Source organism: Ylistrum balloti, unplaced genomic scaffold (genome assembly GCF_031769215.1).
Source record: "Ylistrum balloti isolate Yb309-2 unplaced genomic scaffold, AGI_CSIRO_Ybal_v1 Utg370520, whole genome shotgun sequence".
Classification (NCBI taxonomy): domain Eukaryota; kingdom Metazoa; phylum Mollusca; class Bivalvia; order Pectinida; family Pectinidae; genus Ylistrum; species Ylistrum balloti.
In genome coordinates this window covers 1,088,664-1,103,832 of record NW_026782333.1, presented here as the reverse complement: position 1 = coordinate 1,103,832, position 15,169 = coordinate 1,088,664, and the positions used below count along the sequence as shown (strand labels likewise).

Below are 15,169 nucleotides of genomic sequence, written 5' to 3'. Positions count from 1 at the left end.
CTTACACAATGGGCAGAATCTTAAGTTACGGGGGATTTTTCGGTGTCTTCCAGCTTCTATTAACAGGTTGTGTAAAGACAGACGAAATTTTACAATTTCCTTTTTATATTTAAGGGGAAAGCATTTACTTAAATAAAGTTGTAAGCAGACATGATCAACAATATGTTTATAAAACAGACACTTCGGTGTAGTGTCAAAAAAAGCTTCACAATCCTGTTTATAGATATCAGTGAGCCTCTGCCTTGCTAAAGAAACTGTTGGGTGTTTAATAATTAGACATACCGAGAGAACCAAGTTCGTGTTGAATAGACATAACCCAGTTCTTACAATGTGGGTTTGCTTCACACTCCCGATACATATCTTGATAACATGCTTTTAAAATACAGTTGTTTGTACAAAATCAAGATGGAGTTGTTCAATAGTCGGTGCTTTGTGAAAGCCCCACACCTCACAGGCATAGTTAGCTACACTGCCAACGTACGTATCAAAAAGTGACAACAAAGGTACAAAAATTCAACAACGTAGGCTTACAGGCTCGCTTAAGCGAAAAAAAGCGCCTTTCTACCCTGTGAGGCCAACTTTGATTAAGTTTCACTCCCAAGTAAGAAAAGGAGTTCACAGACTCAAGTGTTACCCCATTATACTGCCATTGTTCATTTTCCAGTAGTACTGCTGACTTTCTAAAAACCACCATTTTTGTTTTTTCAACGTTAACCGACATAGACCACTTAATAGTATATGATAATAAATTGTCCAGCATATTCTGTAGACCTTCAACACTTTCCGAGAACAGCACCATATCGTCAGCGTACACGAGTAAAAATAACGCCAACTCTTGCAATTCAAAAGGCTGAACGCCGTTGTTAAGGAAATCCATTTCACAGTCATTTACAAACATACTAAAAAGAATCGGGGAAATAATTTCCCCTTGTAAAACTCCGGTTTGGTTTTCAAAAAAACTCGACAGATTCCTGTCTACCATAACACTTGATTTAATATTAGTGTACAACGATTTAATCACATCTAGAAGTTTACCTCTGACCCCAAGCTTAGAAATCTCATACCATAGCTTGCACCTATCACCGAGTCGAAGGCCTTCTTAAGGTTAACAAAACAACAATATAGCCTTTTCTTATTGGATAAGGATTTGTTAACTAATGAATATAGCGCAAATATGGCATCTACTGTGCCCAACACAGGGCGAAAACCAAACTGGGCATCAGTAATTATGCTGTAATCGCCCGCCCATTTCACTAGCCTGGCGCTCAAAACTCCCGTAAAACGTTTTAACATGTTACTAAGCAAACTGATTCCACGATAGTTACCAGGGTAAGAATTATCCCCCTTTTTAAATATTGGAACAATCAAAGCATTAGATAACACTTTTGGGAAATAACCGACATTAAAAACAGCATTAAACATCTTTTGTAAAATGGGAACAAAAACGTACTTAAACTCTATCAAATATTCATTAAGTATTCCATCAGTGCCAGGACTTTTTTCCCCTATTTAACTGTTAATGACAGATTTAATCTCTTCTGCTGTAATTTCGAAGTCTAACTCGTCGTATAAAGTATCAGTCATAATTTTCCAGTACATCACTTCTTTCCTCATATGTAGCCGCTAAATTTTTAAAATGTCGGTAAAAATTTTCAAGACTAGCGTTAGGCTTAATGTTAGAACTCTTTTTGAACTTCTTATAAAATAATTTAGGGTTATGAGTTCTCAAATAATCCATCATATCACACTGTACGTTTAAATAGGATCGTTTAAGTCTGCGCTCTGTAACTTTATAAATCCGCTTACTAGAGATAAGACGTTCGTGATTTATATTAGAAGGATAGGAATTAAAGTCTTTTAATGCCTTACGATAACGTCTGTATAAGTATTTACAATTGTCATCAAACCAAGGTTTGTTGTCGGACAGGCTGGGTTCCTGACTATGATCCAACCCTTCCCGGACGTGATCATTAGGTTTCGAGGAATGAAACGGAGACATGACGTCAGTAATGACGTCAATAAAAGTTGAGAAACAATTCTCGATACCCTCACTATTCGACAAATCGTTGTCTGTAACAAGATTTTCAAAAACATGTAGGTTATCGACAAGAACATCGTGTGATTCTCTAGAATTTACAGTATTCCACTGTACACTTTGTGACTGCCACGAGGCTGCGAATCAACGCCAGACGTTCCAGTGTCTACCCAAGAAGCAGTGCATTTGATTACGAAATGTAACGGGGCGTGGTCAGAAAAGGTGTCAAAACTACATGTTATAAATTTGGGTATACATGAAAAAATATCTGGGGTAGTTACAATGTAATCTACGACACTACATCCCGTTGGGCCGCAGTACGTGTACCCATTAGAAAAACCATCTGGATGTTGTCCGTTTAAAATACGAAGATCCGTTTCAATACATAGTTGCACTAACTTCAAACCAAACGAATTCACACTCGTATCGGGACAGATGCGCAAAGGCAATTCTAAGTCCGACACATACTCATTTACGACGGGCAGTCTATTTGCAATATCAACACCTAGATGGTCGTTTCTTATAAAATCGTCACAATTAGAGCATCTACTATTAAAGTCTCCTACCAGGATTACTTCACCCAAGTCGGAAAAAGAAGCGATCTCATTTTCAAGTTCATGAAAAATATCACAATTATATGGCCTATAAAATACCGATCTGTCTGGGGGGATGTATAAACAACATAGATACAAATCTGAGTTACATGTAGTTAACGTACTGTCAATTTTGATCCATACAAGTGAATCAAACGATATGGAAGATATACTAACAAATGGTGTAAGGCATTCCTTAATAAAAACAGCAATGCCACCTCCTTGTTTATGTTTGGATAATGAACGTCTGATAAATTTGCAATAGAAATTTGGAATATCATAGACAAAATCTTTTTCTATCCAACACTCATGAAGACATACAATATCGTATGTACATATATAATTTACAAATGATTTGTCAGAGAGCTTCTGTTCTAACCCACCATTAATGTTCCATACAAGGCTTTTTAGCTCAGATAGCTCTCCTACCTGTCCCTCATGTCTGTCCTACCCAAAACTGGGTGTGGAGCTCACCCTCATACGTTTGTTGTCCTTTCTCCGGGCACTTGGCTGGGCTGGGGGCGGCGGCTGCGGGTTCACCTCAACATTGTTGACGTACAGTTTGTCCTTCACGAGGCGCGCGCGGTTCCCCCTACTCCGGGCCTGTCGAAAAAGAGGATAGAGCACCCTACGACGCTCCTCCACCTCAGCCGGAAACTGCTCGTACACTCCAAACGAAGTACCCTTGAGAGTCCTGAGAGCCTGCTTTCTAACTCTCTCGCGGTCTTTAAATGTGGTGAATCGGCACTACGATAGAACGCGGTTTCCCTGTAGGTTCCCCGTTACCAGATCGATCGGAAGCGTTGGAAAAGCGCTTCGGTCCAATCCGGTGAACCCGATCAAAGGCGATGTCCTCCTGGATTCTCATTTTGTCCCTAATAAAGTCACAAACGACACGTTCACAATCCTCCCCAGCTCGCTCTATAATCCCGAAAAAAGGTAAATTCTGACGCATAGATCTACACTTGAGGTCGATGACGTCATCCTCCTTTAACACCCCAGTCCCCAATGTCAAATAAATTACTTGTTACGTCCCAGACCCTCCAAATTATTACGAACCTCATCTGTAGATGATTTTATGGCCACCATGTCTGTTTTCAGCACCTGGACATCGTGCTGTACCTTTACCACTTTACTAGTCGTATCCTTAAAGTCTAACAGGAACTGTTCAATTGCTAGAACTCGTTGTTTAATTTGCTCGATTTCACTTAGTCTAGATTCAATCCTCATCAATAGGGCAAAAATGGAATCGAGAGTCACCTGCTCACTAAGTTTGGCTTGCGATTCCATGTTCAGTACTTCTTGGAGACAACTCATTTAGGTGGATGGGGAGCGGGGACAAAAAATTGTCATCCGCTGGGGTGTGAAAGTTACCAGCCCTGGGGCGTTTAGCAATTAGTACTTATGTCCCGAACACAAGTAAACTGAATTATGATGAGCCAAATGGTACATACGCCGTTTTGGGATAGCGTAGACAAACGTCTGAAATATGAGTTGTGCACTGATGATGACAGTATTATGAGAAAAGAATTACCCTGTGTTCATGGGAGGGGATAGAAATATCCATGGTATATAATTAATTGTCAATTTAGAAGATCTTACTTGAGTTACTCAGTATCTCCCTACATATTTATATAGGTATACGTAGAAACGTGTGCGCACTTGACTGTATCATCATTTAAGTGGGATATGAAATAAATTTCGAATGAAAAGATGTTCTGTATAACTTTGCACAGGACAACAATTGCCATTACGGACATTACCTAAGGATCACTTCGTCCGATAATTATTGACACGGAACTGGTTATTCAGATTAGTTATAGAAATATGGATATTGACTGAAAAACAATTGAAAAAGCAAAGCAATTACCCGTGACTTGTACGTAATCACGCCCGTACACCTTTTTTTCTGAAAATCTAATCGAATAGCCCTTATATCTCGTCCTACCTCTTTGAAATTCCCGAAAACATCTTAAAGCATTCTGAACCCAGATAAACTAAATAACAAATGAATGCCTCAGTTATAATCATGACTTTTCGTTAAAATGGATTGTACATGTAAGTATCAATGTCAACAAAGTATATACATTGTACACTTCTTCAATAATGGTTTCGTGGTTCGTCAGTATGGTTTTATTTCTGTAAGTGAATCGGTCAGTATGTATTCACACCAATGGTAAACTGTACACATTCTCCGAGTGACAACATTTTATTCACAACAGCATGGCGTTGTTTTAAGAAACAATGGCAAAGCAATCATAGACAGTCTCCTATAAACTCTTCTTACTAGGATTATTACCTGAGATTTACCTGTGTTTCTCACAACGTATCCTCACATGATTGAGATATTTAACTAAATATATAGATTTTATTTGATGAATAATACTGAATAATTAAGTTTGACTTCATTCAGCACTAAAACATATATAAATAAATAAAATTACTATGTTTGATGGTTTCGCACTACACCTTAACATACTTCATAAATCATTATAATGTAGAGAGAAAGGTACCTGAAGACTATTGATAAATAAATGAAAAACAAAAACAACCGAAACATAACTAAACAAAAAAAAAAAAATAAAATCAAAACAAACGAAAAAAAAAAAAAAAAAAACACACACACACAAAATGAAACATAAAAAATGAGGCATGCAAAATAAACCCAGTGATTGTTGATATTTACATAACGAGAGCTATGTTTTAGTTAAAGTTTTGTCGCTATGTGGAAATGTCGTCTCTATTTTAATATTCATTTCGTTAATTACATATGAAATCCTTTATTTCAGAGATATCAATGCACTTTGATAAGAAAACAATATGATTATTTACTGTGTATAAACACTAGTTCGTCTTAATGTCTCATCGATACACGTACATTGATGCCGTGTTTACCTGTACAGCGTTAGGACTGTGAACTGAAATTATGTGCAATTTTCGCCTAAAAAGTGACACGACGTATACATAATATTGTTATTATTTCACATTGAGGTTGTCAAAATAATTGTCTTGTTAAAAGAAAATGGCAAGACTATGAAGGCGATTTATGTGTGAGTTTCAATTAAAAAATGACACAACTAATTTTCACCTAAAATATTTAAAATTATATATTCGTAAAGAAGAAATGTTAAATTTGCTGATCAGATGCATACATTTTAAAATTTTTATCAACAAAACGATGAATTAATATTTTCTGAAATGCCGCTATATAATTCAACGTTTAAACAAACGTTCCTCTGGAGCGAGAAATCCGCGAATGCGTAACTCGGCGTATCCGCAGATGGTTAGGCGGGAAAAGGACAAATTGATTGACAGGTTGTCCGTCTCCGTGCACGAGACCACCCCGTGTGGGTATCTTTTCAACGACGAACGTAAGTGTTCTGGCGACGATAGACGCACTTGTTTCACAGTGTGTCATGATAATAAACCAGCTTGCCTCGATTTTATGGAGTTATGCAATGTTTTCTTCATTATGGCACACTGTAAAGTATACGTTGTCCGGAGATGTCATACCAGCCAACGCGACTGTATGTTATATACATATGTCTGTTTCCGGAGGTTGTTGGTTACTGCGTTTGGTGACATTCGCAGTTCTTGTGATTCACTGCTTCCACATGAATAAATAAGTATTTTAATTATGTATCGGTGACGTCGATTGTGGCGAAAAACACATCTTCGAAACATACATCATTTAGTTCAAGCACGCGTTGTCCCGTGTTTTGGTGTTGTAATGTGTACTGTACAGATATATATCTCTTAAAGTGCATGTACGTACATCAGAGGGGTTAGTGTAGTAAGATATATAACAACTTGTACATAAATTGTGATTAAAATTTGCATATCTAATAGACCTTAATACCAGTAGTGACAATTGTCACATATATTTTGTATATGAATTAGAGACACCTCGGTCCCGAAAAGTTCAATGTTGCATAGGCAGGGACGTCTGTTTTATACGTCCCTGGCATAAGCAAGCAGGTCATTAAAAATATGCCTGTTTTGTTGTATTTTTAAAAAAGAACTTTAAGTGTTTATTGCAAAATGAAGCTGCATTTGAGTAACTAACTGATTACTCAAAGCAGTAATTATCCCTCAAATGCAGGACAAGCCATATGCAGGGTTGCGCCCAACATATATATCACATAATCGAAATGCCCGTTTGTAAAGTTACCGGACTTAAATAGTAATAAGAGGAAAGCGGTACAGTGGAAAAATGTATAAATTGAGACGTAGATCATATATTTAACTTATCTCCACGTTATTGGAATAAGCGTAAAGACCTTGTTTTAACAAGCTCATATAGTCTAGGTGAATTGGGACATATTCTGGTCACTTCAGAAGGTTATTAAGCATATTGAGATTTGAATGTAACATTTGATTATTAAATATAAACTGGTGAAAGTGCTGCATGTACATTGTATATTGTTATATCATTCAGCAAAAATAAAATGTACCATCTATGATGTAATCTTATCCGAAATGTGAAAATAACACAAAAGGGCTGATCCATATTCATTTACGATGTATCGATTAAAAATTGTCGAGTCCCAGTGGTTCACTTGCAGCAGTAGTAAGCTTATGATTTGACTAAAAACCTGTTTGATACCAGTAATACAAGACTTCTTTAGAGAACAACCCCCTGTAACAACAACGTGGCACCATATGCTCATGTTAACTAGACTGCTTTATTGAGACGTTTACATCATTGACAATCAAGTGTCGCTTAGCACATTATAATAATATTACACCCCCAGTAATTTGATGGTTCCTAACTATCAAACGTAATGAGTAAAAATATTTTATTCTTTTTCTATCCTTGATCAATTCATTTTGGCAGAAATTTACTCCTGTAATTGTAATGATCTTGCTGGTAAACCAGTAAAAGCTGTTCTTTTCGAGGGATTCTATTTTTTTTCTCTTTGTCATTAACGATTTAATGAATCAACAAAATTAAATAATGTGAAAATAAAAAATCAATGGAGAAAATAATAGTTTTATGATTTGCCATGAAAAACGCCTCCATGTTTAATTCAGAATTTAATGAAACTGAAAAAAAAAAATGAATTAAAGACCTTTGCAATATTATAATGATTATGCTGACTGCAACATTCAGCTAGTAAACCTTCAACTTAAGTGATCTAGCAAAGTCAAGAAATAGCTCCACATTTAGATGTTGTTATGGTGCCCACAACATGTCAACCCTCCATCAGAGTTCATCAGAAGAGGACAATGGCTTTTACTTCAGGAAAATAAACCTGTTACTGTTTCAACATAAAACTTATCAAAGCAAAGAATTTGGCGAGAGCAAAGCCGAGGTATCCATGAATCTATTAAGAATCAGAATAACTCTTCAATAACAGAAGGTGCAACTGAATAAAAAAATTTAGCACTAACATAAAAGTACAAATAAAACAATTTTCCTAACAGGAGGTCTAACCAGCATCTTGAACAAATTACCAATGACATGGATAAGAATCAAAAAGAATTCAAGCTAACTCTATGTGCAGAAACATTTCCTGACACTGTTGGATTGAAATCTTATGTATGATCAATCAACATTATACATGATTACGAAATCTGTCCAAAAAGTGTCTAAACTTGCATCCAGTCTCAGGCACCATAAACACCTCTACACTAGAATAAATGTATCCAAAGGTGACCAGTGTGGTCATACGTTTATCCATTCCAGTTATTGTAAAGAACATATGTTACAGCAAGCTGGTGAGAAATCATTGAAATTTAAAATTTGTTCAAAAATTTTTTTACGCGTAATCATATATTCTGGGACAACATGGGATGGTAATTTGTAAGAAAAGAAGTGTGCCAGTTTGCAAGTTTTGTGGGCTAAAATTTCATCAAGTTACCAACCTAATGGATCATACTAAGTCTTACACAAACAAATCATGTTGGTCAATCTTGGTCAATCACTGCAACTGTGATGATGAAGAATATGATGGTTTACTATTGTCTGATGTAAAGTTGAGTGTAGACTTTTCAAAGCCAGTCAATTCCCTCAGATGTGATCACTGTGGTAAGGTCTTCAAGCTGGCATCAGATCTCAAGCTTCATTTTAGAAAACATACTGGAGAAAATCTGAAGTGTGAATATTGCGAGAGAGGACTTTTCCATTCAGGTCACTTAAGGGACCACCTCAGGAGATAGAGGAGAAAAATTGTTTCAGTGTAAAATAAGTCAGAAATCATTCACTTGTTTAACCGGCCTTACTCAGCATACCAAAACTCACAAGAATAGTACATGTTCATACTCTCAGTGTGAAATTTGTGGTCAAAGATTTACAGAGCTAGGTAGTCTGAAATGCATTTTGGTAAACACACAGGACAGAAAAAATCTGTGTGTAAAATTTGCCAAAAGACATACACTTATGCAAGTGGTCTTGCCTATCATATGAAGTTACATGACACTAATGGAGAAACATTTACTTGTGAAGTGTGTGGAAAATTATTCAGACATGCCACTGATCTTGCCAATCATCATCTCACACATACAGAACATCGACTTTACTACTGTGAAGTCTCATCGGGCAAGGTTTAAACACAAATATACCGCGGTAGTCTGAAAAACATGAAATGATACACAATGGAGTAAAACCATACAAGTGTACAGTTTGTTTACAAACATTTAGAAGATCTGACAGTCTGCTGAGACATAAAAAAGATCCATTCTAAGTAAGGACATTTATAGTAAAGTGATGTAGTTGAAATACCAAGTTTTACTTTCATGCCTCTGGGCTGTGAAAATCTTTGATTTACAGACGTACATACAATTCAAATACACATACCTACAGTCATAACTACAGTTTGAATTATAAGAGAATTTCTCTTCATTAAGTGTTAATGATGCTGTTTACACTAAATTTAATAATTAATTTGCTGAGCTATCATTCCCTAGTTCGTTTCTTGATGGAATTTGTGGTAAAAATGAAAATAAACAAGAGAATTGTTCAAAGAGTTTAATTTATGTAATAAATTCATGTAATGAATTAAAATAATTCATTTACACAAGATAAATTCTCAATCAGTCAGTGATGTTAATGAACACTTTCCTGTTGTCACTGGTACATTGTACGTATGTTGCATTATTCATAACATCAAGAAAATGGCCCTTGCATTATTTTGATGTGAAAGTGACATGTCTGATTAAAGGCATGTCTGATTGAAGGGAAGTAATCCAAGAATTAACATTGCCTATGACTGTCTTACAAAATTTTGGAATAAATAAAGCAATACAACATTTTATTCTGTGTATAAACAACCCTTTACTTAAAGAAAAGAAAATAAAAAAAAAAATGAAAATGAAAATGACTTTGTTTTTTCTTTAAATGATATTGGTTCCTAGCTATACAGTATATGGAGTTATGTTCCATACATGTACATGGGAGTTTATTATGTACAATGTACTGTCAGTAACACATGTATTAGATAAAATGGATTTAAGATTACTGCACATATACATGTATGACTTTAAATCACTCATTTTGATAGGCTACATGTCAAAGATCTATGGTTACCATCAACCTCGCTGAAGTGTTGATACATATACCTAAATGATACTCTGGGCTACTTTCCCATTTAGTTCTTTAATTACATAAAAGTATGTAAATTGTTTGTGTGCATACATGAAAGATACAGATCTCTTTGTATACAAGGTAATTACTTAATGCAGTGCCATGCAGCGATTCAAAATCAGGACCTATGATTCAAACAATTGTGGAGCTAGTATTTACCAGTGTTACATCTTAACCTAATGAAAATGACCAAACCAATGGTTTAGAGTTGTACTTAAAAATTAAGACATAAGTACCTGAATGTAATCAAATTACACTTGATACAGTACAATTATTTTGTATCTCAGTTTCAGAATTACAGGCTAATTGCAGTTTCTATACGCTGCTTGTATAGTAATTATGGTGACTTTGCAAATCTATCGTTTTGTAACAAAGCTTCGAGGTCATTAACTATTTCATTGCCTCCACTATAATACAAACCTACAACTTCTGGATTACAATTACTAGACTGACACTTATCCAAACATCTAAAGAGAAGTATTCTGTTGTCAAGTAGTACTATTTTGTGACTATAAAACCAATCAAAAATCTAGAGCTAAGTGTCTTGTTGTCGAGTGGTACTATATTGTGGTGAGTAATTGAATCTGGGAACTCGGACTTACTAGTCTGATGCTCAAGTGATGGGAGCTATATATCATTGTAAAGAGAAATTCTCTCTAGTCAAGTGGTATGCTGCAGCTAGTATTAACTAAGGTTACTCTTTTCATTGAAATAACTTGCCAACTTGCTATAAACACCAACAATATTCTTTGTGCAATAAACACAATAATAAATGGTATTTAATGAAAAATTATGAATTTTGATAAAGAATATAAACTATACATGTTGAGAGGACCAGATTGAAATATAATTTGATTTAGAGTTCTACTACTGCATAACCAATTGATAACATTATAACTTAATTTAGTGTCAGTCTATTTGCTCTTTGTTCCATTTTCTGTGTCAGGAAGAGTCTGTTTGTTGAAGGCCAATAGAGGCCATCTGTGCGGGGGTCAGAACCTCTGCAGCATGTTCAGCCTGCCAGGCAGAAAGTCTTTCTATCCCGAACTCTGCTGCAAGCTTGTCAAGCTTTGCCTGTGATTTGTCCACTTCTTTGTTCATCCTGTAATAATAGCATTAACTACCCGGTAAATCAGTATGATAAAACAAAAACAGCAAAAATCATTCTTAAAAAATGATTTTAGTCACAGAAATATTAACTAATGATTTCATATTCAGAAAGTTTAAATATGAACTCAAAATTCTGAGGATTTAAATTTCATAGTTTAAAAAAGGCAAGGATAAGGAAATGTTATTGCAAGGTTTTCTACCACATTTTCCAATTATAAAAGAGGATTAACTCTAGAAGAGACATCACATCCTTGAAAGTATTAAAGTTGATGTTTTCAATTTTGTTGTGATTGATTTCTTTCACAGAAATATTAAAGTACCTGCATCATGCAAGAATTATCATAAATTATATATATTTTATATATATATAGGAATTGTAAAGTTTGCAAAATATAACCACATTGTAAAGTTTGCAAAATATAATTATGCCCCTTTTATATTATGACGTCATCAACAGATAACATGTTCTGACGCCACACCATTATGTACAGTTACTATGCACCTGAAGATCTAATAAAGTGAAAGCACTAGTGCAAAATGTAACGTCTTTCTTCTTTTGTCAAAAATCATTTTTATTTATAATTTACTCGCATCTCGTCAAATCAAGTTTTTTCTATATAGGAATATATATATAGAATCAAGTAAGTAATATCAACAGTGTAGTCTAACAAATGTTCATTGGATATGTACTACTGGGATAGATATATGATCAATGAAGTAGTAGCAACATATATATATATATATAAAAATACAGGAAAAATATTAATGTGTTTACCTTCTGCTCTCTGATATGGCTCTGTCAAAAAAATTTGAAGTACGTTCATCATCAATATCATCTGTTGCGTCCATCTTTCCATCTTCCTGTAAAAGAAAACTGAAAATTAAGATGAAGCATTTCTGACATTGTCTTACATAACTGCAGCTGTTATACAAATCTAGATATCAGAAGCATCCTTAGAGGAAGCTCACCTAGTTATATAAATTATGGGTTTTTTGCCCCAAGGAGCTTTAAACTCCTTCCCTTTAGGGATGAAAGGATTGCTACCAAATTTGGTTTGATTAAAGTATCAACAGGCAGAGGATTAGAATTAGTATAAAATAAGTGTCTGATTTGGTCACCCTCCTGGGGGTAGAAGGGTCCGAGGCCTTATAGGTGAAATAGATTTTGACATCTAAAGTCTTGTGTAGGGATGATGGGATTTTGATCACTTTGAAATGGAAGTATCCATGGTTTGACAGGATTCAATTTTTAATCTTTATTAATGGGTCTGACCCCAAAGGGGTGGGGCCAAATCAGGTAAAGAATGTGACAGTAAACTTTGGCCTGGGCTTTCAAATTCTTCTCTTTGATAAGCAAATTATGATCAAACCAAATTGGGTGAGCAATACAGGCTCTATGGACCTCTTGTGCAATAACATAACTCGCAATTAAAATAATATTGATGTTGTTTCAGGGTTTTCCATAAGAGCCGGTCGCCGGCCAATGTGACCGGCTACTTTGATCATTTGGCCGCCTACACCAATCCAGTTCCGTAATAATGTTTCGTACACGACTACACATACATGGCAGGCCAGCCTCCTACTTTCACTACACAGCCTACTACTAACAAAATTATGGAAAACCCTGTTGTTTTCTGTGATGTTATATCACGGGGCTAGAATGTTTACTCTTTCAAGAACCCTACTTTAGTTTGGTATTATGGAACAGTTGAAATGACATGTTTGTTGCATAATACATACATAACATTACACATAACTTTATATGTTTCCATATTTTACTTGCATGTCATCATCAAAATTGTCAGAAGTGTGCTGTAACTTGCATGTCATGTATTCAGTCAGTGACAAAGTTCAGAGTTCTGGGATCTCAACATCAAAAAAATTCCATATAGCTTCACATTTATCGTTCCCGTCTTAAAATTTTGTTTGTACCTGAAACATGTTACCAAAAGTTTTGGTTCAGTTGAGGAATTAGTCAGAGATAAGTACAATCTCTATGCATTTGTTACAAATCAACTTCCTCATATCTGTTATTATCCACAACATATTTAAAAGTTCAGACAGGACCTTTTTCAATAAATTGTTGATGGTGTTACCAAAACTTTCAATGTGTATTTTGTGGGTGGTCAGTCATGTGCTACTGAAGATTAAATACATGATTTGTATTATGACATATGGCTGTAGTATGAATATATGGAATAATTCTGTGGTGTTAATGTTTTCCAACAGGAACACTGTGGACAAAAATATTGGGAATAACATACATTTCACATGCATAAGGAGGAGAAAATTTACTGTCCAAATGATTACATTTCCATATGACTGGATTGTAAGTTATTCAGTAAGTAATTATTAAGTGGTAACACCAAAGACATCAACAGAAAACTGGTAATACTGCGAGACAAAGCTTTTCAAAGCTTTTGGGTGGTCAGTTGGCGCAGTGTTAACACACACTTATCTTCCGCATTCATCTGGACGTCAGGGTTTCATTTTTGGAACAGACGTGTAAAGGTATGGGGTCACTTGCCCGACCATGTGGTTTTTTCCATGGTACTCGGGTTTCATCCCATAGTAAGACCCCATTTGTGTTTCCATCCAGGCCAAGAAGAGTTAATAATTCAAGCTAGAATAGTTTACTCATTCAATAACTTTCCAAATTTACCCATGATGTTGCCAAGCAGACTTTTTTTATTACACTCCAATGAGGGTAAAAAATCCCCCAAATTGGTGAAATTCACACTTTGTACTCTCTCGTTTTCTAGAACTCATTTATGTTCTTTAAATTGCAAAAGGGACAAATTGTTTTGGCTTGTACAAGTACATATATGTTTAACAGAACTGGGAAAACACACATTCCTGTTGAGCACCATGGGAATACTTAAAACTATGCAAATGCCAGATGGACCTGCTACTTATAAACACTACTCCATCAGTTTTTCTTCAGATTTCCTAAATCTCAACCCGACACTAGATACAACAACCCTTGCAATGTGAAAGAGCAGGGAGAATACACAATCCTGCTTAGTGCTCAAATAGGTCTGAGAAATCGAACCCAATAATCCTTTCTGTGAACTTCAGGACTTGTTATTTATATATTTATCTTCCAAAAGACATTGTAAGGCGCCCGATATAAATGTGTCCAAGGCCAAGGGAGGAAGCCCAGGCAGAAGGGATTATCGAGCCAGTGTATCCAGCGTGATAATCCACTCCACCAACTGTGCCAAGGATGCACCTTCACTCAGCTGAATGAAAGAGGCCGTACTTAACACTATGTTCAAGCCACTCCGACCCACTCTTTACATACGTATACATGTACATGTATTGTACGTTAGTGTTAAACAGTCTCTGATCTGTCACTGGCTCAGTTGGTAGAGCTGAGTATTAATATCCAAGGTGAATTAGTCGATTGATCTACAATAATATACATGTATATATGATAAACAGAGTCATTAACCCACTTTTTGTTGTTGGTAATGATGAGTTATAAAGTCTTCTAGACTTTTTTCATTTGAGTCATCTTTCGGCGTCTGCTTTTCGTCGTTGTCCGCCATTTTCAAACAATTTTGTATAACATGCAGAGTTGTAGAAAATAGTTTCGTACTTTAGAATGTGTCGTTTAGCTACATTATTTGGTTTTCTTTAATATTTCAGAAAATATGGATATTTGTATCAGTGATACTTTGGTTTAATTATGAACGTTTGTTTGTGAATAATAAAAAAAAGCCTTTTTATCATCTTTATTTTGGTCGGTTACCAATAACAACAAATATTCGGAGCTTTTCTATCTCTTGTACAGTTGAGTGGATAAAGTCAGAGGCTAATTTGCAGGTGCCCGTACAGCGCCCT

The 15,169-nt window shown here is 35.5% G+C and overlaps 1 protein-coding gene across 1 annotated transcript; it reads right to left on the bottom strand.

Annotated features, from left to right (window-relative positions):
• Nucleotides 1–9,585: 9,585 nt before the first annotated feature.
• LOC132555836 (uncharacterized) lies at nt 9,586–14,874 on the bottom strand. Its single transcript, XM_060220197.1, has 3 exons — nt 14,782–14,874; nt 12,099–12,184; nt 9,586–11,315 (listed from the first exon to the last, which is right to left on the bottom strand). Exons 1-3 carry the CDS (start codon nt 14,872–14,874, stop codon nt 11,156–11,158), a joined length of 339 nt encoding a protein of 112 aa, XP_060076180.1. The 3' UTR covers nt 9,586–11,155.
• Between the last annotated feature and the right edge of the window lie 295 nt (nt 14,875–15,169).